Source organism: Scomber scombrus, chromosome 21, assembly GCF_963691925.1.
Source record: "Scomber scombrus chromosome 21, fScoSco1.1, whole genome shotgun sequence".
Classification (NCBI taxonomy): domain Eukaryota; kingdom Metazoa; phylum Chordata; class Actinopteri; order Scombriformes; family Scombridae; genus Scomber; species Scomber scombrus.
Genome location: NC_084990.1, coordinates 17,872,805 through 17,899,853, shown reverse-complemented (window position 1 = coordinate 17,899,853; position 27,049 = coordinate 17,872,805). Strand labels below are relative to the sequence as shown.

At 40.4% G+C, this 27,049-nt stretch overlaps 2 protein-coding genes across 3 annotated transcripts in view; both read right to left on the bottom strand.

Moving 5' to 3' along the window:
* Nucleotides 1-104: 104 nt before the first annotated feature.
* Nucleotides 105-1,746, bottom strand: six3b (SIX homeobox 3b). The gene is made up of 2 exons (XM_062442141.1): nt 1,052-1,746; nt 105-243 (listed from the first exon to the last, which is right to left on the bottom strand). The coding sequence occupies exons 1-2, from the start codon at nt 1,744-1,746 to the stop codon at nt 105-107; spliced, it is 834 nt and encodes a 277-aa protein (XP_062298125.1).
* Nucleotides 1,747-13,399: 11,653 nt separating this feature from the next.
* The window catches only part of ppm1bb (protein phosphatase, Mg2+/Mn2+ dependent, 1Bb), a 29,723-nt gene continuing 16,073 nt past the window's right edge, over nt 13,400-27,049 (bottom strand). The window contains exons 2-6 of one of the 2 annotated variants that reach the window (XM_062442139.1): nt 25,541-26,383; nt 23,218-23,335; nt 22,591-22,702; nt 21,290-21,347; nt 13,400-14,855 (exon numbers count right to left, since the gene is read on the bottom strand). In XM_062442139.1, the coding sequence (XP_062298123.1) occupies nt 14,826-14,855; nt 21,290-21,347; nt 22,591-22,702; nt 23,218-23,335; nt 25,541-26,371 (1,149 nt within the window). In that variant the 5' untranslated portion in view covers nt 26,372-26,383 and the 3' untranslated portion in view covers nt 13,400-14,825. Of the gene's footprint in view, nt 14,856-16,116; nt 18,572-21,289; nt 21,348-22,590; nt 22,703-23,217; nt 23,336-25,540; nt 26,384-27,049 lie in introns of those variants that run through there. The other variant, XM_062442138.1, reaches the window with a different exon arrangement.

Genomic DNA, 27,049 nt, shown 5'->3' with positions numbered 1-27,049 from the left:
ATAAGGATGGTTACAACTCTGACCAGCGTTTGTCAGCATCCTCTCTCTGTTAATCCACGACGGGCCATCACAGGCCCCTTAAGGTCCATTTCATAGAAAAAGTCTCAAACATCCAAATCAGAGTCACTGTCTGTTACTGAGAGTAGAGTTTCTCCATCCGCTCGCTCCGCGCTCCCGTCTGGACTGCACTCTCCTCCGCTAAGTGTACGCGCACCGCCTGGACACATCCTGTGGTGCTGCAACCTAAAAAAAAGACGAGAAAGAGAAGAGTTTAAAAGTGAGGTTTGTGCCACCGGCCTGACTCTGAACACAGGTGTAAAACTGTTTGGATAAATGAAATCAAACTAAGCTGAAGTTGAAAAAAAGGAACTGCTTAAACAACTCAAAGTGCAGATATCTATTTTTGATTTTTGATTTTTGTCACAAGTCAAGTGGAGTCATTGCTTTAATGGCATTAAACGAAAGCATGAAATGGAAATATGAAAGACAGAAAGGCATATAAACGAATGATTGAAACTGAAATGACTTCATCGAGCTGTGGCTTCACTTTATAAATGAATCTGTTGTCAGAACATCTCTGAAGCTCTGTGAATACACGCTTGCATGGTGAACTATTTGCACTCATTCATGCACGTTTTGCCTTCACCAACAGGATGGTTGACCCACACACTGACCCTGAAACAATGTATAGAGGGAGGTAATGGAAGAAAGATCGTAAAGGTCAGAAGGAAAACAAAAACCTACAAGCTGAATAGCTGCGCGCTTTTACGCATGAATGGCCCTTTTTACTCACAACCTTGGCCGCCTGTAGAGGGACAAATTGCTTGAAGGGCTGATTGAATGAGTAAGTGAGTGGTCAATAAGAGAGTGATTACGTTCTGTACGAATAGTTGCCATCATTTTAAAAACACTTTGATGCTGTACTAATAAAATGAATCCCAAAGAAACTGTTGAGCTGTATTGCATAAATAAACCATTAATAGTCCCTTACTGCAGCCTGTTGCCAACTGGAGCACTCAATGAACAACTGATGTCAAGTCAAATCACTGACCTGTTTTTGGCTGCTGCCGCCCGATCTCTCTGTCTCCGGTTTTTGAACCAGTTTCCAACTTGAGTGGGTGTCAGCCCGGTGGCGTGAGCCAGTTCCCGTTTCTTCCCGGGGTTCGGATACGGGTCCTGCAGGTACCACTCTCTCAGCAGCCCCCGTGTGCGCTCTTTGAAGCAGTGCGTCTTCTGCTCTCCATCCCAAATGGTCCTCGGTAGCGGGAACTTCTTCCTCACGCGGTACTTGTCCACAGGTCCGAGTGGCCTCCCCCGTAGCTTCTCTGCCTCCCGGTAGTGAGCTTCGAGCCACATCGCCTGTAATTTACCGTGAGATGCGCGCGTAAAACGGTGCGTCTCCAGGATGTGATACAGCTCGCGGAAACTCCCCGTGTGATAGGCCACCACGGCGCGAGCCCGCTGCACCGACTCGTGCTCAGAGATGGAGTCCCGACCGTCTGTGGCCACCGGGAGGGACCAGAGGAAGCGGGCCAGCCGCTCGATGTCTCCGGTCTCCTCCAGAGTCTCACAAACGCTGGCGATCTGAGCCGCAGAGAAACACAATCCCGGGAGAGCCAGAGGAGGACAGGCGGTGGGAAGGTCCTCCGGGGACCCGGAACGGGCCAAGATAGGGGTCCCATCTGGGAACGGAGGTAGAAGGAGACGAGTAGCGGAGAAAAAGTCAAGCGGCGACCTGAACACCATCCTGAAAACAAAGTGAAACCCCCCGAGAGGCAAGAAAAGTGCGTTTCAGAAACAGTCTGACAGAAATCTGCTGGAGTCTGACTCTTTAGCTCACCTGGGAGTCAGGGAGGGACCTTGACTCTGAATCCTCATTGGACACCATGAGGCTTATGCGGGGTTGTCATGGCAGCACTGTCAATCAAACGCATCTCCCTCCTTTAACGCAAAAGCCGCACAAACGATTAACTTCTACTTCCCAGAAAATCCCTTCTTAACTGTTTATATTGTGATCTAGTTCACTAACCAGAAATACAATAGTTTGACAAAAATTTGAACACAAGCTTTAAAACAAAAAATATTAAAACTGGTTAAACTGACACACATATCAGGCAGAAACTGCTTCATGACCAACACGGCATAAGCTTCTTAAACAGTTTAGCTGCTTATTTTAAGATTCTCCGTTTAAGAGGCTTTTGTGATTGAGAATTCTTTAGACAGACTAAGGGACATCAACCTGAGACCCGTCTGGATCACAAGGCAAGAAATGTGGGTTCATGTCATTTTAGAAAACGCATCTCAGCTTTGAATAGGCTCATTAACAATTTCATTTCTATCAGTTCAGTGCATATTTTATTTATTATTATTTGATTGGGCAAAAATGTACATTTAAAAAGTGAAAACTGCTTTTCTATATTGATGTGGCATGAGTGGAGCAGGCAGTGACTTCATTGCTACTATGAAGTTTTTAAAAAATTAAAATCTGTTCATTTCTGTTTCATCCCCTTTTTTCTGCATCACAATAACAAAAAAACTTAAAAAGCATATAATAGAGTATAAATTCTAACAAAAAAGTAAGAAGAAGACCATAATGTTGTGTTATGATGATTATGATGATGGCAAGAAGGTGACATGACATCACTCTGTACTATCAAATAAATCTCATAACCTTTCTGGTCCTGCCGCTAAGCTGCTTGCATCATTAATAGCAGTAATGTGGCCGGTGTGATTGGAAATGTCACCCAGACCTGAAAGCGTATGTTTCTCTAAATGGTCTCCCGCCACTCTAATCACTTTCCTATTCTCTAATATCCATAAATTCAGAGATAAACCGTGCTCTCACTCCATTCTCTTACCTTGGATTAAGCATTGGGCCTATACAGCCTGCTAACATTAGTCTAATAGAGGAGCATATTCAATCAACATTAACACATTCTGCTTGCCCTGGGACATATGCTTTGGAGTGTGGCACCCTTTATGCGGTCAGTCAGCGTGTGTATGAGACATATGAATACTCTCTGGAGCGGCAAACTCCCAAAAACACAGTCTTTTATACCTTTATCATGCCCCATGTCATCCTGTTTTGTTACACACATGCACTCTTGAAAATGCTCTGATTGCAGATGTGTTGGGCGTCAAAAAGGGGGCCACCCAGCTTAAAGGGGTTAATGCCAATTTACCCCAGAGACAGATGTCCTTGTGTGGTGGGGTGTTAGGAGTTGTGTGCCAGTTTTTCACTCCAGATGATATATATAGTTCATGCTTGTCGAGGTAATCCCTCTTCCTTTAACTCAAAGCAAATTAAATAAGCTTTACGTTATTAATGACATAGAATAATAAAGTCAAATTAAATCAGATCTTCTTTGTCATATGCACAGAGACCACTCAGTTGCACCGTACAATAAAACGATTACTTTGCTGCCATAGATAATTAACAGAGTTGTTTTTTTGTTTTTTAAGTATGAAATTGTTAACTATGAGTACAAGATATACAAACTTAACAAAATACTGTATACAAAACACAACAGTTACAAAGGGAAAAGGGCTACATCTAGGGCATGCAAGCATAACATGTACTGGTACAGTCTAATTGTACATTAGGATGCCCTGTATGTGCAAGAGGGTCCATAAAAGTGCAAAGTATGCAGGTAGTGATTACATTGCTCTAATCAAAATCAAGTGTTTAACATAAAACAAACATAAATTAATTTTTCCTTTAAACAATAGGAAAACTTAAGTTGAATAATAAAATGTAAGTCAAATAAAGAGAACAAAATGAAGAAAATAACTAATATAATACACGGTATACTGTATTCATATGTCAATGCATCTTAAAATTAAATTATAATTCAATAAAAGTGAGTTTTCAGAACCAAATTAAAAGATGGCACTGATTTTGCAAGTTTGAGTTTTTCCACAGATGAGTTACCCAAACTCAAAGATGCAATCTGGTGCTTCAAAAGTAATGAGCCAGGTGTTAAAATAAATACTATACCACTGTATAAGGACTCTAAAAGAGGAGTGATACTGCATGGTCTTTTTTTGTTGGTTTAGAGCAAGCTGTTGAATCCTCCTGGAGTCTGCAAATAAATAGATTATTTTGTTTTATGCCAGGTAAAAGTGTGAGGAAGGACTCCAAGCATGAGGAAATGAGAACATGTATATTGGCACAAATGTTGAGGTAACATAATTGCAGAAAACTAACCTGTATGACTTTATATATTTTATATATTTTTCCTTTTGTTAACTAATCTCATGTGCAGAACCAAACCAACAATGAGCTGATTTACTTACAAGTAAAAAAGCTAAAAATAACAGCGATTTTCAGTCTTCAGAGAGTAGTTCCATGTAAGAAGACACTACTGCTTCGCTAACTTGATGTGCCACATATCACAACCTCTTGAGTTTGTGTTACATTGAACATTGTAAAGAACTTCAGTACAAAGTCAAGAGGTTGTGTTATGTAGCACAAAAAAACTGGTAAAGCAATGTTCTCTACCTTAAACAGAACTACTCTCCAGAGACTGAAAACATGATCACTGTTATTAGTCTTTAGAGCAGTTTCTAAACAAACTAACATGCCCAAAACTCTTTGTAGTGAAAACATGTCACCCAGTGCAGCAGTGTGGCTCATTTATGTGTTTTTAATAGTTTCTGGATAACAATGAAAGCCTTCGGCACGGAGGAATGTGATATATCAGGTTGTGGATACACACACAATACTTCTAAGTAGATAAATACATTTTTCATTGGCTCTGCATGAGTTTTTTTAACATTATAAAAACATTGTAAATTGCCGGCCTTAACCTTTAAATATCATTGAATATGGTGAAAATAGTTTCTTAAGAAACCTAAGACGTAAGCACAAACACAGACATATTCACACTAAAGAGGACAAAGTAATTTGAAGGTGGTCTTAACAGGTTTTCACAGCCAAGAGACCTGTTTCAGTGTCAGCTCTGTTTCTTCCCATCACATTCACACGGAGAAGCACATTCTGCCCTACTTGAGATGTTTGGGTCTACAGAGAATCACAGCATGCTTCACTGTGTGTTGTAACAGCGCAACAATAGACAAACACACACACAACAGCCTGTGTCTCTGAGCGACAGTCATGGCCAGGGCTCCTCCAAGTTGAAAAGACATTCTTGTAACCGGAGCAGGAAGAGCACACCAAACACACTCAAGGAAACACTCAGGTGTGTGTGTTGTGGTGAACGAGTGTGTCGTAATGGTGACAATTAAGTTAATTCAGCTACATCTCCTTTCAGTGACAGGACAATTAGCAGGGACTGTGGGGGAAAGCAGAGCTGGGGTGGATGACACTTCCAGGGTGGCTGCAGATACACAGCGAGGATGCAAAGTGAATCGCCTCCGCGTCTCCTTATCCCCCATAAACAAAAGCCCAGCTCCTAATTAACCTCTCCACTGACCTCCATATCTTAACACTGACCCTTTAAGCCCTGAAACTTTAACCCCCTCACCCTGCCTAACGGAGGAGGCCGCACAGTCCCCCTAACCTCCCCCAAAGCCTCCTCCTCGTTAAGCCACTAATCACTTCCTGAGTCTTTGTTGTGCTTTTGTGCTCTTACACTCTCCAGGAGAGTTCGGTGCACAATGGTAGCCCCCCCACCCACCCAAAAAAAAAATTGGGAAGGAAGGAAGGTGGTGAATTGTAGCCAACTGAAAAGTATTAAATTAGGATGTAGAGAAAGTGGGAGGACACAACAAAGATACCAGAGTGATGAGCACTTTTTCTGCAAATTAATCTGATGCTAAACTCTCTGATGAACAGCTGATTAACCAATTAGTTTGTTGCCAGAAAAGCAATCAACATCAATTAAGGTAATCGATTATTCATTTAAAGGAATAAGCAAAGTGTAGCCAGGAGAATGTTATCTTAATCAGCACTGGTGGTATGTCAGATGGATGGGAAGGAGTGAAAAGATTCCCATGTTTTTAAGTGCCAAGTCAGATATATCAGAGATGTTATTTTTTTTTTTTTAAATCCCTGGGTCCCAGTAGTAAATATAATTTGTGAATAATATTAATAGGTTGGAAACTCATATTTACAGTATGACACAAACACAGCGTTAGCTCAGCAGAGACATTAGATACTGTAGGCCCTTTCCAACAGTATCAAAAAGCTAAAGCTCACTATTCAACCCATTATATCTTGTTTATTTGTGTACATGTAAAATTGAGAAGTTGTGGTTTTTACGGGAGGCATTCACTGTTCCCCCTGCTCCCAGTCTTCATAGCCTTAAAGGACCGGTGTGTAGGATTTAAAGGCATCATGCAGTGATGTTACAGATTGCAAACAACTGAGTAGCACAGCCTCACCCTCCCTTCCCCTTCCAAGTGTGTAGAAGAACTTATGGGGACAGTGAAACTTGTAAAATATGCGACAGTCCCTCTCTAGAGCCGGTGTTTAGTTTGTCCGTTCTGGGCTGCTGTAGAAACATGACAGGCTCCGCGGAGAGGACCTACTCCCCATGTAGATATTAAGGGCTCATTCTAAGGTAAATACAATTCTTACACTAATTGAAACATACTTATGAATGTTACATTCCATTTCCATCAAGTCTGTTCCACTAGATGCCACTAAACTCAACCCACTGGACCTTTAAATGTGACAGACAGGTGTGAGTGTGGTGTCAATCTTCTCATCTAATTCTCTACAAGAATACGTTTATTTCCCAAAATGTCCAAGTATTCCGTTACATCATTAAAGAAGGAAAACATGAAGATTTGCTGCTTTTTCTATGTGTTATATTGTTGTAGATTGAATACCTTTTGGTTTTTGACTGTTGGTCAGAGAAAAAAAGCAAGCTGCGGCCATTTTTTAATTTTCTGATACATTACAGACTAAATAATTAATTGATTTATTCTCAAAGAAGGGACAACTTGTTTATCGTCCTCATCATCATCAAACAAACCAAAGAAATGTGTATGTACATGAGGACAGATGGATATCACATTGTGTGCAAATCGTCTGTATTTGTGCTTTGTGTGGTCACCAGGTGACCACATCTTGACTGCACTCACAGAAACCTGAGAAAGACAGGTACTCAAGTGACTTTACCTGGGCAACTAATCCCGCACCTTGATTGGTTTGCAACCTAATACCTCAAAGTTAATCTATCTGTTTTATTAGTGAGGCGTGAGTCCAGCTGTGCAAGTGCAGAAACAGCTGGAGAGAGACACAAGTGTAAACACACACGTCCAGGTTTCTAATACACAAACAGACCCAGATGTCCGCAAACATGCATCCACACATGACAGATGGGTGACGCGCACAAACATTAAAGCACAAACACCTTACTGATAGATGAATAAACAAGATAATCAGATAATTTGACAAATAATTCCAAATTCTGCAGTGCTGCTTTCTAGGCTGCACTAAGACTTTAGATCAGACCAGCTGGGCCAGATGTTAAGGCAGTAATTACATCATTATCCTGTGTTTTGTTAGTGTCATCTCACCACGTGGAGTGTTTTTAATTAATAGCGTGAATGAAACAAACACACCAGCCGCAGCCTGCCAAACAAACACCGGGCAGCCAAAAATACAAACAACTGGATCGTGAACAAACGTCTGGCAAGGTCCACCATGACAGACACAGTCATACAGATGTAAAGACACACACACAAACACAAACACACAGCTGCTAGTTCATAATTTCCTTCATTTGGAGATATTATTGTAGAACATTTTAGTGAGTTGAAATATCAAGGCATCACAGGAGAGGAGATTATTTAATGCAGGTTTTTTTGAAACTATAACATTTTTAAATCTGCTGAGCGTAGATCTGTAATAAATCTCAAAGAGTTTGATGGCAGTAACAGCATTTTAAGATAATACAATGTATAACAATTAGTGACTGAAAAGCTTCTTTTTCTTTTTTTTTTTAGGCATTCAATCATGTAGCAATTACTGAAATGATCTACTGTATAGGTTCAAAATGCTGTACAAGCAAATACAAGCAAATGAGTTTCACTTGATCAATATTGTAAAATAATTTCATGTCAATGAAAAGAATGCTGTCTTCTCATTTTCAATGCTTTTTTTTTTTTTTTTTTTACCTGTGTAATGATTTTTAATGTCTAACTCTTGCTTGTCCTGTTGCTCTTACGTGTATTAAAAGTCAAGCTTGGGTGCACAAATATATATGCAAGTTGACAGAGATCCCACCTATTGGTGGAACTAAGAAATGACTAAAATAATAATCACCCGAATGTGTTTGTTAATTGTTCTGCAGTTGAGAGAGCTGCAGCATTCTTTATCCATGTAAAAAAACAAACATAATAAGCAATAACGAGGGAATCTGACTATTGCAAGTCCTTCAGTTAGTATACTTTACCATTTATGTGAGTGAAAAGAAAAGGAGAAAATGAAAGGATGGTGAGTCAGATGCAAAGTGGGACAAAGATGTGGGGATAAAAAGCAGAGAGAGGATGAAATGAGATGAAGGTGGGGTTAGAAAGATTGAAATGAGCAGGAAGGCAAACAGGGGAGGGTCGGCTGTAACGGGGGATAGAGGGGGGCAGGCTGGCCCTGTCTGGTGTGGTTGGGGGTAATCTGGTCTAATCTGCTGCATGTTAACCTATCTGAGCAGCAAGAGCCAGATTATCCCTCTAACAATGGCCACCCGCTCATCTGCTAAATTACTCCACTCAAAATCATATGCTGAAACACACAAATACACAGAGAGGCAGGCGCGCGCGCACGCACGCGCGCACACACACACACACACACACACACACACACACACACACACACACACACACACACACACACACACACACACACACAAACACACACACACACACACACACACACACACACACACACACACACACAGATTTCGCAGGGGCCATCAGTATATTATGTTTAACCATGGATAGAAATTGCACTCCTTTAAGCTTTCATCTGGAGTGTTAAAATCAAACGCAGAGGAGAGAGGTGTATGTTTGAAATGTGATGCGTGCGGAAGAATATAACCCGGTCGCCATTTGTCTCTCCCAAGGTTACAGCCACAAGCGGAAAATCTTTCACAGTGAAAAGACAAGAGTGGGTGGAAAAAGAAGCTTGAATTAAAGCATGAGAGCAGGTGAAAAAAACACACACCAGAGAGGAGAGAAGGATACCGAGAGAGCGAGGAGAAAGAGACTCCACACAACAGCATCAACTCTCAGCAGTTGGTTTTTCTATTGGCACATGTTTTTTAGTGTGTCGGGGTCAACCGGGTCAGCTGACCTTGAGATACAACCACCACTGCCACTGAACACCTTCACTGCCCTTTCAAGAGAGAAAGTGATAAACACAATGCTTATACAGCTGCAAGAAAACATAAATATATTATAGAAAACATTACAACACGGAGCAGCTTCAGTGTCATCATATATGTGCCCTGTTAATGGAGACCCTGCAACTTTTCTAACCATTCCAATTTCCAGGTTATATGTTGTGTACTGAGAAGCTCTGAGGTTTTCACAGAAACTGCTATCAGTACAAATAAGATAAAAATCAACAAATAAAAACGTTATTATAGCATGGTAATATTTGTGAATAAGCTCTAAACTCAAAGTGAACCTGAGGCTGGTGGGAATAACTTAAAAGCTTTGCAGCTTTTTAGTCATTATTGGACAAAATCAACATTTGGCCTGCTGGTGGCACTAGAAGAAATGTTGAATGAAGTAAAGATGCCCTCCAGACATGTTTTAAGATATATATATATATATAAATACCCGGCTTGGAATAATATATCAGGGTTCCAACTCTTTTCTTGAAATAATTTTCCAGGACTTTTGCAGGACATTTTTAGCTGCTACAGTATGACGGAAAAGTTATCACGCCATACACTAATACACCCCCCATGCTTTGGAGAGGTATTTTTTTCTACAATTGTACCTTGAATTTGATTGCTTCTCTGTTTGTTCCTCTCCTGACCCCAGAAGTCTGTGCAGTCTATGGCTATAAATTCTATGAAATAAACTTTTACATGATTAGAAATTTGTCATAATTAATAATACAGCGTCACGGGGGCCGCTGCCACGCCTAGAAGCGGAGAAGCACTGTGCCTCAATGTTGCGCAGTGAAGACAGCGTGAGAACAGACTGTAGATGCACAAACCTTCTAAAACGTTTGCATTCACTCAAAAGGCAGAGAGAAGCAGAGAGAAGAGAAATAATTTTCCAGGACAGGTCAAGTTTTTCCAGGACATTTGACTTTTTCTCTAATTTTCCATGTGTTTGCCATGACTGGAAAATTGGTCAATCATTTTCCAGGTTTTCCAGGACGCGTGGAAACCCTGTATATGTCTGATGTGGTTTTACCACAAAAGTTTAATTACCTCTTTAAAATCCTTAAAGGAGACATATCGAGCTGGTCGGCAAAGGAGAACAAACCATCTCAAACAGACTGAAACCTGAGCTTTTGACTTGCAGGGATAATTATGTTAGCCACGACTGGCTCCAAAGTAGTTGTGATGTCACAAATCCTGCTTTTAGGTACACACCTTTAACAGTGATTAAAGGTGAGCACCAAGCAGCAACTATCAAGGCATGAGGCTGAAGCCAATGTGAAGTTACCTTGTCTAACCCTAACCCTAACCCTGGCTCCAATACACTCCCACGTCAAAAAGTGTCAACTTCTCTCTAGAAATACTAAGCCAGTCCATTTTTTCAATGAGTAATTGTGGTCTTAATTACTAAAATCAAGCCCTTTAATAAGTTTGCTCGTGGTCATTTAAGAAATTGTTGCTCTGTTAACAAGACCTGAAGACTTATAGTCCCTTTGGCTCCAAACAGAAAAGATGGTGCTGATGATAAACTGCAACTCTGAGCTTCAAAACGGCTCCATTGCAAACCAATGGGTGATGTCACACTTTGCTACATCTTTATATACAATCGATAATGTCCCCACTTCTGCAGACGAAATGTGAAAACTTGTAGTGTCAAACTCTGCACAGTGAAGATCAAACATCCAAACTGAAGTAACAAGAAGTAAGGACTTTAAGGCCACCAAAGTCATTAGGGTTTCATCATCAGGAGAACATGAATGATTCTATCAGATTTCATAGTAATCCATCCAAAAGTTGTTGAGATACTTCAATCTGGACCAAAGTGACATGACGACTGACCGGCAATGTCTTTGTACTAGTGTGACTAAAAAGAAATATGGGTGGAGAGGAGGGAGATCTGTGTTTCTTGAACTTTGTTTTATGTCATCCAGCTACACAAAAACAAATTAAAGTGAAAGAGATTAAACATGAATTGAGCAGGGGTGAACACACACACACACACACACACACACACGCACGCACGCACACACACACGCACGCACGCACGCACACACACACACACACACACACACACACACACACACACACACACACACACACACACACAATCACACACACTATTTTAACAGGTCAGTGTCTATTGTTGTTTTATCTGGCTTAAAGTGGATTCAGTGGGCGAATCATTGAGAGGGCGCACTCTGTACCCCACCATCATCAAATTAAATTCACCCCTTTTACCCCCAAACACACACACACACACACACCAGTGTAATATATTTAGATTGCTCATTCACACTCTAACACACATGCTCTGCAATCCCATAATCCCAGTCCAGATTGAGAACACCTTTAAGATACTATGTGATTATGATTAGGGATTATGATCAAATTATGACAGAGTGACAGATTAGACGGGGGTTGTGTGTGGGCGTGTGTGTTTGCGGAGGGGAGGAATGGCAATGTCAATGCAGCACTCAAAATTATTTATCAACTCTTATTTCTTCATCAGGCATCCCAGTTGAATGAGTATATATACTCTATGTAGAGAGAGGAGGAGCAGAAACCTTTCAGAAAGGAAATCAACAAATATCTCCATGAAGTGGACGGATGAATAAATGTGTCCTTCAGAAAAGTCTAAATAACCTTGTGAAAATCTGTGCAGTTTTTAAGCTTTCCTGGTCTATTACTAAAATATATCACCTTACATGTTTTATTGCTACATAAAGTTAATGTAATTCATTTACGTTGCCCCAAAATGTACTGTACATAAGTATTTATATACACAGTATATCTCGGACTCAGTTTATCATGAAGCATTACATTGTACAGTAGATATTTTCATGTTTTTAGAATTTTTTAGAAAAGAGAAACAAAAAATAATTTCACCTCTATTTATGAATAGTTGAAATGACAATTAAGCTTGAATGTTAGTGAGGGGGGAAAAAAAGCAAAATCATAAAAGTTTAAGTGACTTGTTCCTGCAGACTTTTTACTATTTGAAGGTTAAAATGTGTGAATACATTTTGCAGATGTGAAGTTGATTACTGAAGTGTTGCAGGATTAAGTAAAATAATCATAGCAAATACTTCACCATAGCTTTTATATGATGGACTTTAGTTGCTTGTTGTTTTTTGTGCACACTTTACACACATTCATTTTTCATATTAGGCTACATGCTGGCAGACTGGTTGTAATACTATTTAATGCACATTGTTCATTCATGTGTTTCCCCAACAGCCAAAAATGAACCATAGATGTCATGATAAGTGACATAACGTATTCTCCTTAATCACAAGCCTCCACATCTAAAACTGATGTTTAACACTCCATTTTTTAAATTGTTAACATTTTATTTCACCTCAACTGTTAAGACTTTACCTTAGCAACCTGCGCATCACTGGTGGCCTCCACACAGGCACGACAGATGGAAACGAGTATTGTGCTTTGTCCCTGTTAAATAAACAATAAAATACAATTTTTTTTTGAAAAAACAGAGGCCACACCAGGAAGCCCCGCAGATACCTTTTTAACAATTGTTACATCTTTGTTTTTCTTCTCAGATATCTGCTATGATTATAACATTGCTTTATGCTTTAAAACAGTTCAGTCGACTACATAGCAGCGTTATTTTTTTCCCCACCTGCCTTTACTTTGCCTCTGACCCTAATATTTTCTACCCTAACTCAACCATCTCACCTTCTCATGCCTAAACCTAATCAACCAAACTGACGAAGGCAACGAGCACCAGCCAATCAGAGGCAGAGTAGGGTGGTGTCTTCGCAGAACAGTGGTGGGGGAAAAAAGAGGCAACATAAAAAGATTCCTGGAGCTGCAATCCAGCAGAGTGCACTGTAAAACAATTCATCCTATAAAGAAGTTAAACTGTCAAGGAGTAACAAACATGAGACAAAACAAGCAAAGACGATTAAAAACTGGAAACTTAGGTCGTGTTTGTGTTTAAATCTCTTCTGAAAGTTGAAACTATGACTTAAATGTCAAAATAATACACATATCTTAATAAGGTCACACAGACTTACACAAACATAAACAACCAGAAATGACTTCTGTATAAAATGCACAGCCACCACTGATCCTTGGCAGGTATTTTATTTCATATATAGACGCTTTCTGTAATCAAATGTGAGTGCAATCAAACAACAGCAATACAAACATTACCAATGCAGTCTGAGAACCAGGAACAGGGGTTAAAACAGGGAGTTCACTCACTCTACACAGCGAGCAGCTAGTAACCTCATGAACAACATAAAAATAACCAAAAAAAATAAAATAAAATAACAAAACGTTCCTCTGTCAGGACATTCCGCCGTCATGTGCACTTCCAAACAGCGATGGTGGGGAGGGAGGTGGGAAGCCTGTTTAACCTCCCACCCACCTCTTACAGGAAGTCCAACCAGTGATACAACAAGCCCCCCACCCTCCTCCTTACCCGATCTCCGCCCCACCACTCCCACCTCCAATGTGTCCAACGTGCACTCGGCTTTTCAGTGAACTAGATAACCTCCCATTTCCCCACCCCCATCATGATTATCATTATCATCATCATCATCCTAATAGTATCAACAGAAAAAGAAAAAAAATCCAAATCATTTCCACTTCTCACACGGCAGGTGCCAATCAGAGTCCACAGGTCCTTCGGGGTTCAGTCAGTCTCAACCAATGGCCTGGTCCATCCTGGTCGACTAGAAAACCACGTAGCTGTACATGTGGAACGAAAGTCCTCATGCAGTGCCCTGCGAAGGTGGCACATCACATGTGTGCACAGGTGGAAGTGGCGGGGTAGGTGGAGGGGGGAAGGGTGGGGAGGGGTGTTTATGGTTTTTGGTGTGCCTGTGTGTGTTAGAGAGAGAGTGTGTGTGTGTGTTTTTTTTTTTTTTTAAGAGGGGAGAAGCAAAAAGGTGTTAGGCAATAATCAGAGCCAGGAGCACAAAAAGAAAAAAAAAAGTCCAGGAGAATAAGAATTACATACAAAGTCTTTATCCACCATCTTGTCTTCTCCTCGCCCTCCTCGAAAAACACTCACACACCAGCTCTCTCTCGCACACACAAACACACTCACACAAGGTCCTCATGTCATTGTGAAGTCATGTGTTCAACGTCAACATTCAAGAAAAAAAAAAAAAAAAAAAAAGTAAAGAAAAAAAAACACCTCAATGGTAAAAATCATTTCTACCATCACAATGCTTCAGTTCATAAAATCTTGACATTTCTGAAAAGTGATTTTTTTCCCTCCAGGTTTTTAAAGCGGTCTGCGTGTGTGTGTGTGTAGTTTGTTGTTGTTGTCATCGTCGTTTGTCTTTGTCCCACTGCTGCAAACACACACACACACACACACACGCACACACACACACACATGCACAACCAACATACGCACACTCACGCACTCCAACACACACCACATGTCCTCTTTTAGTGGAGAAAGACATGGCGCAATGGAGACACTCCTCCTCTGAGCGGACGCACCAATCGCAAGGAGGAGACACAGGGTCGTTACCACAGCTACCAGGGGTCTTCCAGCTCACCGGCATTCTGAGTGAGTAAAGAGAAAAAGAGAAAAAGAGATGGAGGGAGAGAAAGAGAGAGAGGCAGGTTAAGAGTTATAGTTAAGATGCTGTTCCTGATGCTTCAAGTGTATCTAAGCTGGAAGATGGTACATTTTTAACCTCAATGCCCTTTCATCCATTCAAAATGAATGGATAATGGGGAAAGACAGTGAGAGACTCCCCTGCCCAGCCTTTAACACAACCAGAACCCAGACCTCTGATGACTCACCTTGCGGAGAATCACGAGGCCAGAACTGTCAAGACTGAAAAACAGGGGAAGAAATTAAGAGAACGGAGGTCCCTACAGCCTAAAGCAGTCGTCTCCGGTCGCCGCCGCCAGCTCACAAGGTGGCGGCAAGCGTTTTGTTTTAGGGTTTTCAAACCCGAGAGCCTCTATTGTTTTAAGACAAGCCTAAAGAAGAGGACAGATTAGACAGGTCGTCAAGCAGCTGAGTCGAAATTACGAGTCTAGGCTGGAGCTAAAAGCTGACAGAGGGGTTAGGAGGAAGGTGAGGGTTTCATTTTTTCTTTTCGAGCGGTTACCAAAAAACTCCACAGCCTACACAGAAACATACGTAACACATTAAATATAGAAACAACACTGGCAGATTCCTCTAAAAGCTTTGGGGAATGGCTCTGTATCAAATGCCACCATATTAATCTTGGATGATTTTTTGTGTGATGTATAACTTTTTTTTTTTTTTAAGGAAAAAAAAATATGACTTTTCCTTCTTTTTTGTATCCCTGATCTATAAGTTTGCATGGTGACTGATTTGTTACAGGACCAAGTGACAAAAGTACACTTAGAGATTTTCATACACTTGACACAAATCATAGCATTATACCTCAAATCATTTTTATTTGTTAATTTGTCATTTAACTGTACGGGGACTGATTTGGCCCACGTAACCGCATACAAATACAACTCATACGTACACAAACGCACATACATACATACATACATACATACATACACACAGTGTTAAGCATAACCTCCCCTCACATAATTAAGTGCTTTTTAGATACTGAAAAGATAAGTGCAGTGCATGCATTACCAGAGTCATCGGGGTACAGGGCATTATACAGACTCACAATAACCTCCTTCTACCTGCTTTCACAGAGAGGAGAAATAAACATTGTAGGTTTCAGCTGTCTGTTTAAAAATCAAACTGTCACGATGAGGTAAGAGTTTGCATCTTGTTTTCTTAACCTGTAATTAAAAGAATATATATACTGTATGCAGGCAGTTTTTATCTGCCACAGTTAATACCAGTATCTGTCAGCATGAGCAGAGGGTGCTCCATTACAACCTGGTTTAATAAAACTTTTAACCATACTATGAAATTATGGACCACAACCATATAACAAGAAACACATTAATTGTGGTCCAGTTGTAATTGACCATACAGGTACCAAACCAGGTTTTAAAGGCCCAGACTGGACGTCATGGCTTGAACCCCTTTAATGGATTTAAATGGAATGACATTAATAGCCACAGTTGATGAAATGTTGTTAACCTGGTCTGTTGGTCAAAATTAAAATACTTGAAAAATAATTGGATGGATTAATATTTGGAAAAACAACACTGTGGTCCCTCATCAATACCTGATCAAGCGCAATAATCAGAATACCTCTCAACCTAATGAGTGAATGACTAACAAAGCATGTAGCATGTTTAACGTGGTATATTTTAGCATTTTATCAAGCTAACATGATAAACATTACATATTAAAATGTAAGCATGCTAACATTCTAGTTAACATGTGTGCTTACATGCTAACTGTTTAGGCATGTTTGGCAAAAAAAAAAGATGTTGGCCACACTGAACTTGTCAGGTTCAGCTCTACAGTTTGACTTGGCTCAACTTTTATTAGTCTAAAGCTGTATTTTATCAAGCTCAAGCTGTGTTTTGAGTGAAAGCTTAAGTAGAACGTCACTGTTATAATGTTAGCATTCAGCTCAAAAACAGCGTTATTATGCAAACATATCAATTAACACATATGTTTACATGCTAACTGTGTAATTGAGCTGCTAAAAGAAGTGTATAACTAAACCTGACAAAGCTTTGTGCTCCTGGGTTAGAGCTGACACATGACTGATTAAAATTGAGTCACATGTTGCAGCGCTGCTTAGCTGTAAAACATACCCACTGTAGACATAACATTTTTTGATTTCACCAATAATATTTCCTATCGTGCCACCTTTAGGCCAAACTCATAGTGAAACTTTCCTCTTTTTTGTTTATAAGTGTGTGATGAGCATTGCAGCCTCACTAGTGTGGCTCTAGGATTTCAGTCTGGTTTTCATTTAAATTTTATGTCTACTTTGGTTGCCTGGTAACGGAATATGTTTTGCCTTCTTGAGAATTACTAAAAATGTTCATCCACCCTGAAAATACCAACCAGGAACACACATTTTGACTCCTTTTGTGGTGACTGTGAAGCAGCTTACTAACATGTGGTGATGTGGTGGGAGAGTGTTTGAAATCAAACCTCAAGTATAAACCCGCCAACCCACCCACCCGTCCATCCACACCATCATCCCTGTGTGGTCAGACTGCCCCTGTTTGTCAGCACCCACACTGGTTTGAACAACCCCCAAAATTGCTGAATATGCGAATAAATGGGCTAACACTCAAGAAACCCCCCTCCCCCCACACACACTACTAAAAACACACATTTCAGTGGTGATGACTGGTCTCTTGCTCGGTCACGCAAACTCATGCAGACACGCATACATACATATACACAACAAAAGAGTGTGATCTGAGTCTGTAGATGAAGTACGCCTGGAGACAGAGCTGTGTGTTTGAGACAGCTGCAGTTCTGAGGGTCTCCTCTCCTTCTCTTTGTGTCAGTTCATCCCCTGTAAGCAGGTGTGGGGTTGAGATTGGGGGGGGGGGGGCGTATGGTGGGTGCAGGGGTTGAGAAGGGATATTAGCCAGAAGCTAATATTGGAGAGCTTAACCAGCCACCACTATTACCAATGATTGTTTTGGGTTTTTTATTGTAAACGTCAGTGACATCAGTGTGGGTAAGCTGTAAAAAGTAGCTGGCAAATTTAGCGATCTCAGTCAAGTTGGTCAGCAGCTGAGAGGGGCGAGAAAAAGTCCTAATTAGGTTGAAGGTGGCTCGGGCAGACAGAACTTGAATAGACAGAAGGGCCGTTTATATTTCCGTTGCATTATTAAAGTATTCATGAATGGCAACGGTGGCCGTAGGTGGACACCATATTAAAGCTGGAAGTGGCCAGAGTGTCTGTTCATGTTCTGTGATGAAGGAAAGAGGAGGAGAGGTCATAGCACATCTGGATAGAGCTCTGGGACCAGGATCTGATGGGTGGGCAGGTATGTGGGCTGGGTGCTTAGTCAGAGGAGGGATCGGACTCAGGAGCGGGCGCATCTTTGCAGGTATCCGGCTCAGCAATGGCGGATGTGAGCGGGGGCGAGGGGGGAGAAGGAGGGGAGGCGGGCTGCTCCTGGCTGTTGTCGTCGTCATCATCGGAGATCCTCCTGCTCTCCCCTGTCTCTCCCTCGGCAGTGTTGTCCCCTCGCAGGTGGTAGGCGGCCAAGGACTCCTCCAGCACCGTGCGGTACTGCCCCCGGTGGTGCAGGCGGAACTGCCGCAGAGCCTCCAGGAGATGAGCCGCTGTGCTGCCACCTCCCTCCTCACTCTCCTCCTCCTCCTCTCCCCCCGCACAGGCCTGAGGTGACACGCCAGGGGTCAGACTCTGCAGGCACGCTCCACGGTCAAACACACACCAAAACACACACACACACACACACACACACACACACACACACACACACACACACACACACACACATACATCGAACAAGCAGTGGCACAGTACTCACATCATTGTCACACAAATATCTACCACACACTAGGGTGACGATGTCAGAGACATTCTTGAACCAGTCAGACAGGCCCATGCAAACGCTACCTGACCCTGTGACCAACAACCCTTTGTGATATTTGCTGTATGGTATAACAGAGAGAAGAGGGTCGGTCAGCACCCACACAGCCCTGAGAAAAAGAGCCCTGCAAGTTAAAACCCCACTGCCATTAATATGACAAATACACTCATGTGCCCTTGACACACACACACACACACACACACACACACACACACACACACACACACACACACACACACACACACACACACACACACACACACACACACACACACACACACACACACACACACACACACACACACACACACACACACACACACACACACACACACACACACACACACACACACACACACACATCCATCTTTCCAGGCTACCAAACACCTGATGCTGATTTCTTCTTAATAAAAGTGCCTGTACTGTAGCAACATACTGGATGAAAGATTTCCTCCCTCACCACACTTCATATGAATATAACATTAACTGAATGTTTGAGCTGTGATTCTCAACTTTGCATTTGATATGAGGTTTTCAAGTGGACCGGAGTGGATGGGAATCTCAACTTCAAATTATTTCTCAGCATCCATTTTTTGTGCCCTGTTAAACATTTGAAATAACATTTTAATTTGACTGTGTTTCTGGTGCTTTGACTGATCGGCTCGAATATAAAAACAATATTTTATTCTGGAAATTATATTTGAAAAGTGGCATATGACATTCGAGGACTCGACAATAACACATTCACAAGTTAGAGAAGCTTTTTGAGTGGAAAGTGTACCACTGTAACTACGGCTCCAACAGAGAGCTGCATTATAGGTTGATTGTAGCCTTAATGTTGATAAAAGTTAGTCGCTCCATGACAAATAAAAAAAGAAGTGCAGAGTCATCTGACATCTTTACTTGCGCTGGACGATACTGACAAAATTAAATACTATAATATTTTTGACTAAATACCTCAATATCGATATGGCAACAATTTGCAAATATTGATGCTTTAACAAAATATTCATACAAGAGATTTTTGATGAATAATCATCAGTAACTTAAAGGTTAAGGCAGATTGTAGGACAACTAGAACAGTTTGGTAAATTCATCATTTTCCTGTAATGCAGTCTTTAAAACCATGAAAAGACACTTGTGCTGATACTGATATTAAAATAATATTGATATTAAAATTCAATTCAATATATTGCCCAGCTTTAGTCTTTACTATAAAAACTGACAGCGGTCCAAATCATCTGTCAAGCAGCCAAGAATTACTGTTGTAACAGATGATGGGGAGCTCAGACAGACGAACACAAAAAAAATTCTGAAAAATGCAAGAAAATGTCTACGATTGTTTCCAAGAGCCTGACAAGAGAGTGTGATTATCTAGCTGAGAGAAAAGACGCTCAAAATGTGGAATTTATGTTCTGCTTTAAACAAAGTATTTCACTTTTACGAGAGAAACGGCTCCGAGGATTAGTGACTCTCTACTCCCTGGATTAATATTATCTCATGGAAACTTTCCCAAAAGGACGAGAGTGAAAGTACGTGAAAGTCTTTTCCAAAAACAGCTGTTGTAAGGAGCGGGTCATCTTGTACTTGGGCCAATATGGTATTTATGATATAAATTCGGAGTGTTGTAACTATGATTTATGGGTTTCTGCAAGCACAAGGCCATTTTTCTGAGCAAGTGCAGTCACAACCGAATAACTGCACCAGAAGAGTATTATCAACTGACATATTTATTGTTTTTAAATGATGGAGACAAGTGTGACCGAGAATGTATAACATCAGAATAAGAGTACTTTCTTATTGTATTTCTCATATTGTATTGATGAAGAGTGTCCCTGTTTGCAATATGTATATATGACTTGTTTTCAGGAAGGAAAAAAAAAATCCTGAAAACCATGATGAAGAATCATGTCTTATTTATTTAATTAAGAAATATAAGACTGAAGAATCTAAAATAAAGTTAAAACTAAGGGTATTACCTAAATTAATAAATTGAACCTTTAAAGTCTACTACAACAGTTACGGCTTATAAATGTCAAATACAGATAATTTTTGTATTCAGGATCACATTTAAGTCATCTGAAGGTTATGGCTGTTTTAAAAGGATGTGCATTCAGTGTTGAGGAGTTCAAGAGGTTCATCTACATCTTACTGTACATCCTATTTCAATAAGAAATACAAAAATCGAAAATGACCGCATGGTGCTTCGATTTTTTTCAGCGTGGAATGCAGTCAATTGAGTTTCACCGAGCTCCCCAAGGTTATTCTATTGAGTCTATCCTCTTTCGAGCCCTCTTTCACACTTCAACGCATTCATTCTTTCTCTTTCTCACACATACAAACACACACACACACAAAAGGGTGTCCTTGTCTGGGCTGGTGTGTGCTACTCTCGTTTATGGGGTCATGTTGGGAGGGGTGAAAGGTTGAAGAGGTGAGGGGTTTAGAGAGAGAGAGAGAGAGAGAGAGAGAGAGAGAGGGAGAGAGAGAGATGAACTTACCCCTTCCTCTTCTCTGTGAGGGTTCAGCTTGTTGTACACCGCCTCGATCACGCTCCGTCTGTAAACACACACACACACACACACACACACACACACACACACACACACACACACACACACACACACACACACACACACACACACACACACACACACACACACACACACACACACACACACACACACACACACACACACACACACACACACAGACACACAGACACACAGACACACACAGCTGCTTAGAGGAGAGAAAGACTCCTGACATAATGCAAACAATCCCTGTTCATTCTTTGTAAATGCATATTGATTAACATTGAAATGGAACTAAGCAAGCATCTGAGTCGATATAATTTAAGTATCTGCTACTCGTGCACAAACACACTGCATAATCTCTTTATGCATTTGTACATTTAAGTGATTCGATCAGAGCTGTCGGCACGTTTCTACGTTTTTAAGAGGACGTGTGTGTGTAGTTGAAGTGCTGTCATGCATGAAACAGTTCCCCATTATTATCTATTAAAAATTAACCTGCTGGTTATTTTCTTAATTAATCATCTATAAAACATCACAAACTACTGAAGACTGCAATTTCACAGAGTCCAACTCTTTTCAGTCTGACTAAAATCCAAAGATATTTAGTTTAACAAAATGTTAAATGAGTAAAATCAAGAATGTTTCTGATTTCAGAGGAAGAAAAGTTTTGAATAGTTGCAGATGAATTATTTTGTTGACTGAATAATTGACTCATTCTTTCATGTCTAACATTTGGTGACAGTGAATTTAAATATTTTTCAAAAATAGTTAAGTAATCAGCATTTAATCAATAAAGTGATGCATGTTGGGTTGCTCCAGCAAGTTGGAAAATTCAAGAGCAATGAAATAATTAAAATAGAATATGTGTAGGTGCACTAATTGAAATAGTTTATTTTCACATTCAGTCAAGTTTATGAGAAATATATGTGGATTAATACAAAATGCCAGTTAAAAAACACACCTTTTATGACTGATTTTAACTGATTTTATCTTTAATAATTATCTGGTTTTACTATTAATTGTATAATTGTATGTTTTTAAAAAGTACTATACAAATAAAGTGATTATTGGAAACTTTAAGTTACATAGCAAACACATGAAATTATAACTTGTGTGTACATTAAAATGCATTCTGGTGGTAAAGTTTTAGAAGTTTCTTAGCAGTAGCAAAACACTGTACATGGATAGTGAAGTCCTGTAATATTTAACAGTGTGGTTGAAGTGTAAAACATGTAGTTCAATGTTATCCTGAGCTGTGTATTTACTTGCTGGCCAGGCCTCCGCCAGGTGGAAGGTTAGGGATGTTCTCTGCAGCAATGCTCCTCAGGACAGACACCAGGTCTGGGACACCTGCCTCCCCACAGTTTCCCAGCAGCTCTGCGGGCACACACAAAGACAGCTAAGTTATGTTGTATATCAAAACAACATTACAGTATATTATAGTAGGAGTAGGGGAGAAAGAAAAATCTGATCCACAATTTGCCATTTGCAGCAGCAGCACAGTGTAACAGACTGATTTCAAATGTGTGCACTACCTAAAGAATGTTTATTTTGTGCGGGTTATGTACACAGTCAGTGAGCACAGTATGTGGTCGCTTGTTTCACTTAACCTTTTTAGAAAAACATGTTTCAAATAGACATTGAAAACATTCAGAGTAGGCATTTAACTATCACTGAGGAGTTATATATTCATAAAAATCCTTTACAGCATATCAGCCTGTGAAAAATGAGGTGAAACAAGATGAAAAACAAGCATTTTGTGTAGATTAATGAGGCTATTCTCTACTGAACATCATCATCATCAGTGTGTGTGTGTGTGTGTGTGTGTGTGTGTGTGTGTGTGTGTGTGTGTGTGTGTGTGTGTGTGTGTGTGTGTGTGTGTGTGTGCTGACCCTCAACACGGCTCTCCAGGTATTTATCCAATTCCTCTTCTTTCTTCACAGCCTCCTCTGAGATCTTGGGGGCTCCGGGTAAACACACCAACACCACACTCATATTGTCTCTGCTCCCCTGCAGGATTAAGACGGGGACACAACAAATTAAAAGTTTAAAACAAATATGGAAAGTAGTTGTTAATCGTAGAGGGGCAATTATACAAACATCTGACACCAAAAATGGTTTATTGAATCAACATGACACTGGGAACAGTCACAAAGTTGTTGTTATTATTTTACCTGGTCATCATCAAACACAACACAAACTCACAATTATATGTTACACAAAGTTACTGAGAGATAATTCAAACTGATTCACTATTGTCGTTTAACATCTTTAATTAGGCTTTTATTCATTTGTAATATGTGTGTTATAGAAACAGAATTACAGCATATTATTTGGCGTCATTTAGCAGCATGTTATGTATTTTTGATCATTTTTCTAAATTTTGTTTTGTAAAGTTTAATACATGTAGATTTTTTTTATATCGTTAATAATTATTACATTTCTAGTTTCAGTGCACTGATGTCATTTTATACAATAATGTTTATTGTTAAGCTGTAGTGTTTGATAATCACATTTGAAGGGCTGTTGTAAAAAATGTGCATTTATGTTTATCTTGTATATATATATATATATATATATATATATATATATATATACATACATATATACATACATATATACAAGATAAGATTATCAGCCAATATATCGATATTGGAATTATTTTTACTTCCGGTTATCTGTATCAGCATTGGTCCCAAAAATCTATTATTAGTGTATTCTTAACAAAATGTAAAGAAAAGTGATTCCAGTTTGTTTTGGTACCATTGTAAGAGTTTAAGGCACATTTTAATGATTACCAGGATAATAATGTGAGTCATAAATGTCATAGTTATTTTGGCGAGGATAATAATTTTCATATCATCCCACGCCTCGTGTTCGCTGTTTCATTCATCACAAAAGGCCGTGGCAAGCGCAGAAGATTTATGACAGCGTGTGGCTGTTACTTGAGATAAATCATCTAGCACGGTAAAAATAACTAGACTGCTGTGCACTTGCTGGTTCTCGACACACAAAATAAATGATACATGGAAGGCCAAAGTCCGAGAACTGTGAACTTATATAGACAAGTTCAGCGGAGGCAAAGAGCAATTCTTGCTTTTTCTCAGATCAATAGCTGACAAGGCCGATGTACACGGACAGATTTGAAAGCGATAAAGCACCATTTAACTGGGCGGCCGAGTGAAGAGCAGCCAAAAGTAATAACTGATGAGTGAATTATTTGTTATCTGGATGATCAGATTTCTCGCACTGAGGGGTTCAAATTGTTTCCACTACATTATGATGCAGTAATGCATTATTTTACATGTTTAGTTATCTTTCCAAATATGAATACTAGTAACGTTTGTTCTTGAACAAGTCAGATTTTCCCCTAATAATAAGAAGGAGAGCAGAGGTGATGTAAAACCATGATCGTCACCCACTTGTCAAGAAATGAGTCAAAATGAAAACATAAACAGCTTCAACTATTCACTCATCACCACTGTCAGGACGACCATCACATAACAGGATTAACAATATAAAGTTTAAAGAAGTATTTTTAACTGTGACTCGACACATGACTATCATTGTACAGTGCACAGATGTGGTGATACAGACACAGTGTAAGAAGGAAAGAGGGAAAGAAGAAGAAGAGAGGAGAGAAAAGAGTTGGTTTAGCTTGCTAACATTTAGATTTGATGGATTTAATAGTTCGGTATGTTTTATTATTACAATATTTTATTACAATTTGTTATATTCACAATTATTAATGTCAAGAATTATACAATTATACAAAGTCATTTGAAGTCATTTTTAATTCATATTCCTCAATATATTTGGATTTTCATTTTGAACATTCAAACCATTATAGTCACAGTATTGTATGATCGTTCTCACATTATCTGTAATGTCTAATCCTAAAACACACCTCTATCCTATAAACCACACTGGGAGGCAAGACAAACATGATTAAATTTTTTTGTAATCTTTGTTCACATTTAACCCTCCTGTTAAAGGTGTCATTTCATTTAAATGAGGCCTATTGACCAAAATTAACAAAAATAAGTGTTAAACCTGTGCTAATAAGTTGTAATGAAGTTGGCTAAAAAGGTCTAACATATAATTGGGTGATAATTTTAAACCAGACCACCAAGTTAACCACATCCACTCTTTCACATACGATGCATGATTTTTATTTATTTTTAATTAACATCATGAGTAGAAACAAACACTCACCTTATGCAGGCAGGTGTCCACCACTGAGTTACAGACCTTCTCCAGCTCGTCACACACCAGGAGTCGTGAGCGGACAAACTCACACAGCTCCTCGTTGGACATGACGTCCCAGATTCCGTCGCACGCCAGCACCACAAACTCGTCTCCTTCGGCCGCCCGCTCCAACACGCACACCTCAGGCTCGGGGCTCACCAGCTGCTCCGTGGGGCCCTTACCATCCACACATTTGTAGTCGTAGTCCCCTAGGGCCCGGGACACAGCCAGGGAGCCGTTTACCCTCTGGATCATTACTGAGCCGCCAGCGTTCTGGATGCGCTCCTTTTCGCGGGGGTTGCAGGGCTTGTGGTCCTGGGTGGAGAAGCCCACCTTGTTGTCTCGACTCAGCACGGACCGCGAGTCGCCGCAGTTAATGAAGTAGAGGTGGGTCGGGCTGAGCAACACGCACACAGCTGTAGAACCGCTGCGGTCCAGGCCCTGCCGCAGGTCAGAGAAGCTGCGCATGTACTCGTCAATGTTCAGGAAGCCCGAGCGGATGCCGTCCTTCACGCCCTCCACGGAGCAGGGTCCTGAACTAAAGTCAGCCCCTCCTGACAAGATGTGTTCCAGCAGGTGGCCGGAGCAGTAGTTGGCGACTCGGGAGCCTGCGTGGCCATCATAAACAGCAAAGAAGGACCAGTCGGTGAGTCCATGGGGGAGGCCCACCACAGCTGTGTGGGCATCCTCCATCTCCACCCGCCAGCCCTGCATGGAGCTCAGGCCATAGCGCAGCCCATTGCCCTCACCGTGGGCACTATGCTTCTCCGTCTTCGGCTTATCCAGGAATGCACCCATTGCTGCCTATAGCTGGAGATTTATCAGGGAAAGAAAAGAGAGAAAAAAGAAGATATGAAATGTTACAACACCTTCCATATACTGTCAACTCAGCCTCCTTTACTGTAACGCACCACAGCCAATATTGCCTATGACAAATACATCGGTATCGTGTGTAAGTTGTCCGATATGCACCAATATATATTTATAGATAAAAGTTATATGGGCAGTGCTTTATGTGTATTTGATCGTTTTTGTTAATTCTGGTTTCAAATATACATACATGTGTTTTTTGTCCTGTTTTTTTTATTCACACATTCATATGAGCCCTGTGATGGACTGACAACCTATACAATGTGAACTACACCTCTCACCCAATGACAGCTGGGATTGGCTCCAGCCAATTTTTGGATCAAGTGTTTAAAACATAAATACAGAATGAAGGTGAAACCTCATTAACTTTTTTTGTATCAATTATTTTTCTAAATATCAAATGATATTCTATAAATAGCCAAGTGTATAATAATATCCTCCATCCTGTAAATCCCTCTGTGAACCTGCAGGTTTTGGTGTCACTAGTTCAGTAGGCTGATTATAGAGTGCTTTTAATTACTCGATGGATGGTGAGATCCTGACAACAAGACAAAGATAGCAAAGAAGGAGCCGCAGAGCAGAGGATTACACTGCATCAGAAAAGCT

What these genes read in the sequence shown, in the direction of transcription:
- six3b (XM_062442141.1), bottom strand. Translation starts at nt 1,746, where the DNA reads ATGGTGTTCAGGTCGCCGCTTGACTTTTTCTCCGCTACTCGTCTCCTT. An exon ending in GCGGCAGCAGCCAAAAACAG is followed by an intron (nt 244 to 1,051) that starts GTCAGTGATTTG and finishes TCTTTTTTTTAG; the next exon opens with GTTGCAGCACCACAGGATGT.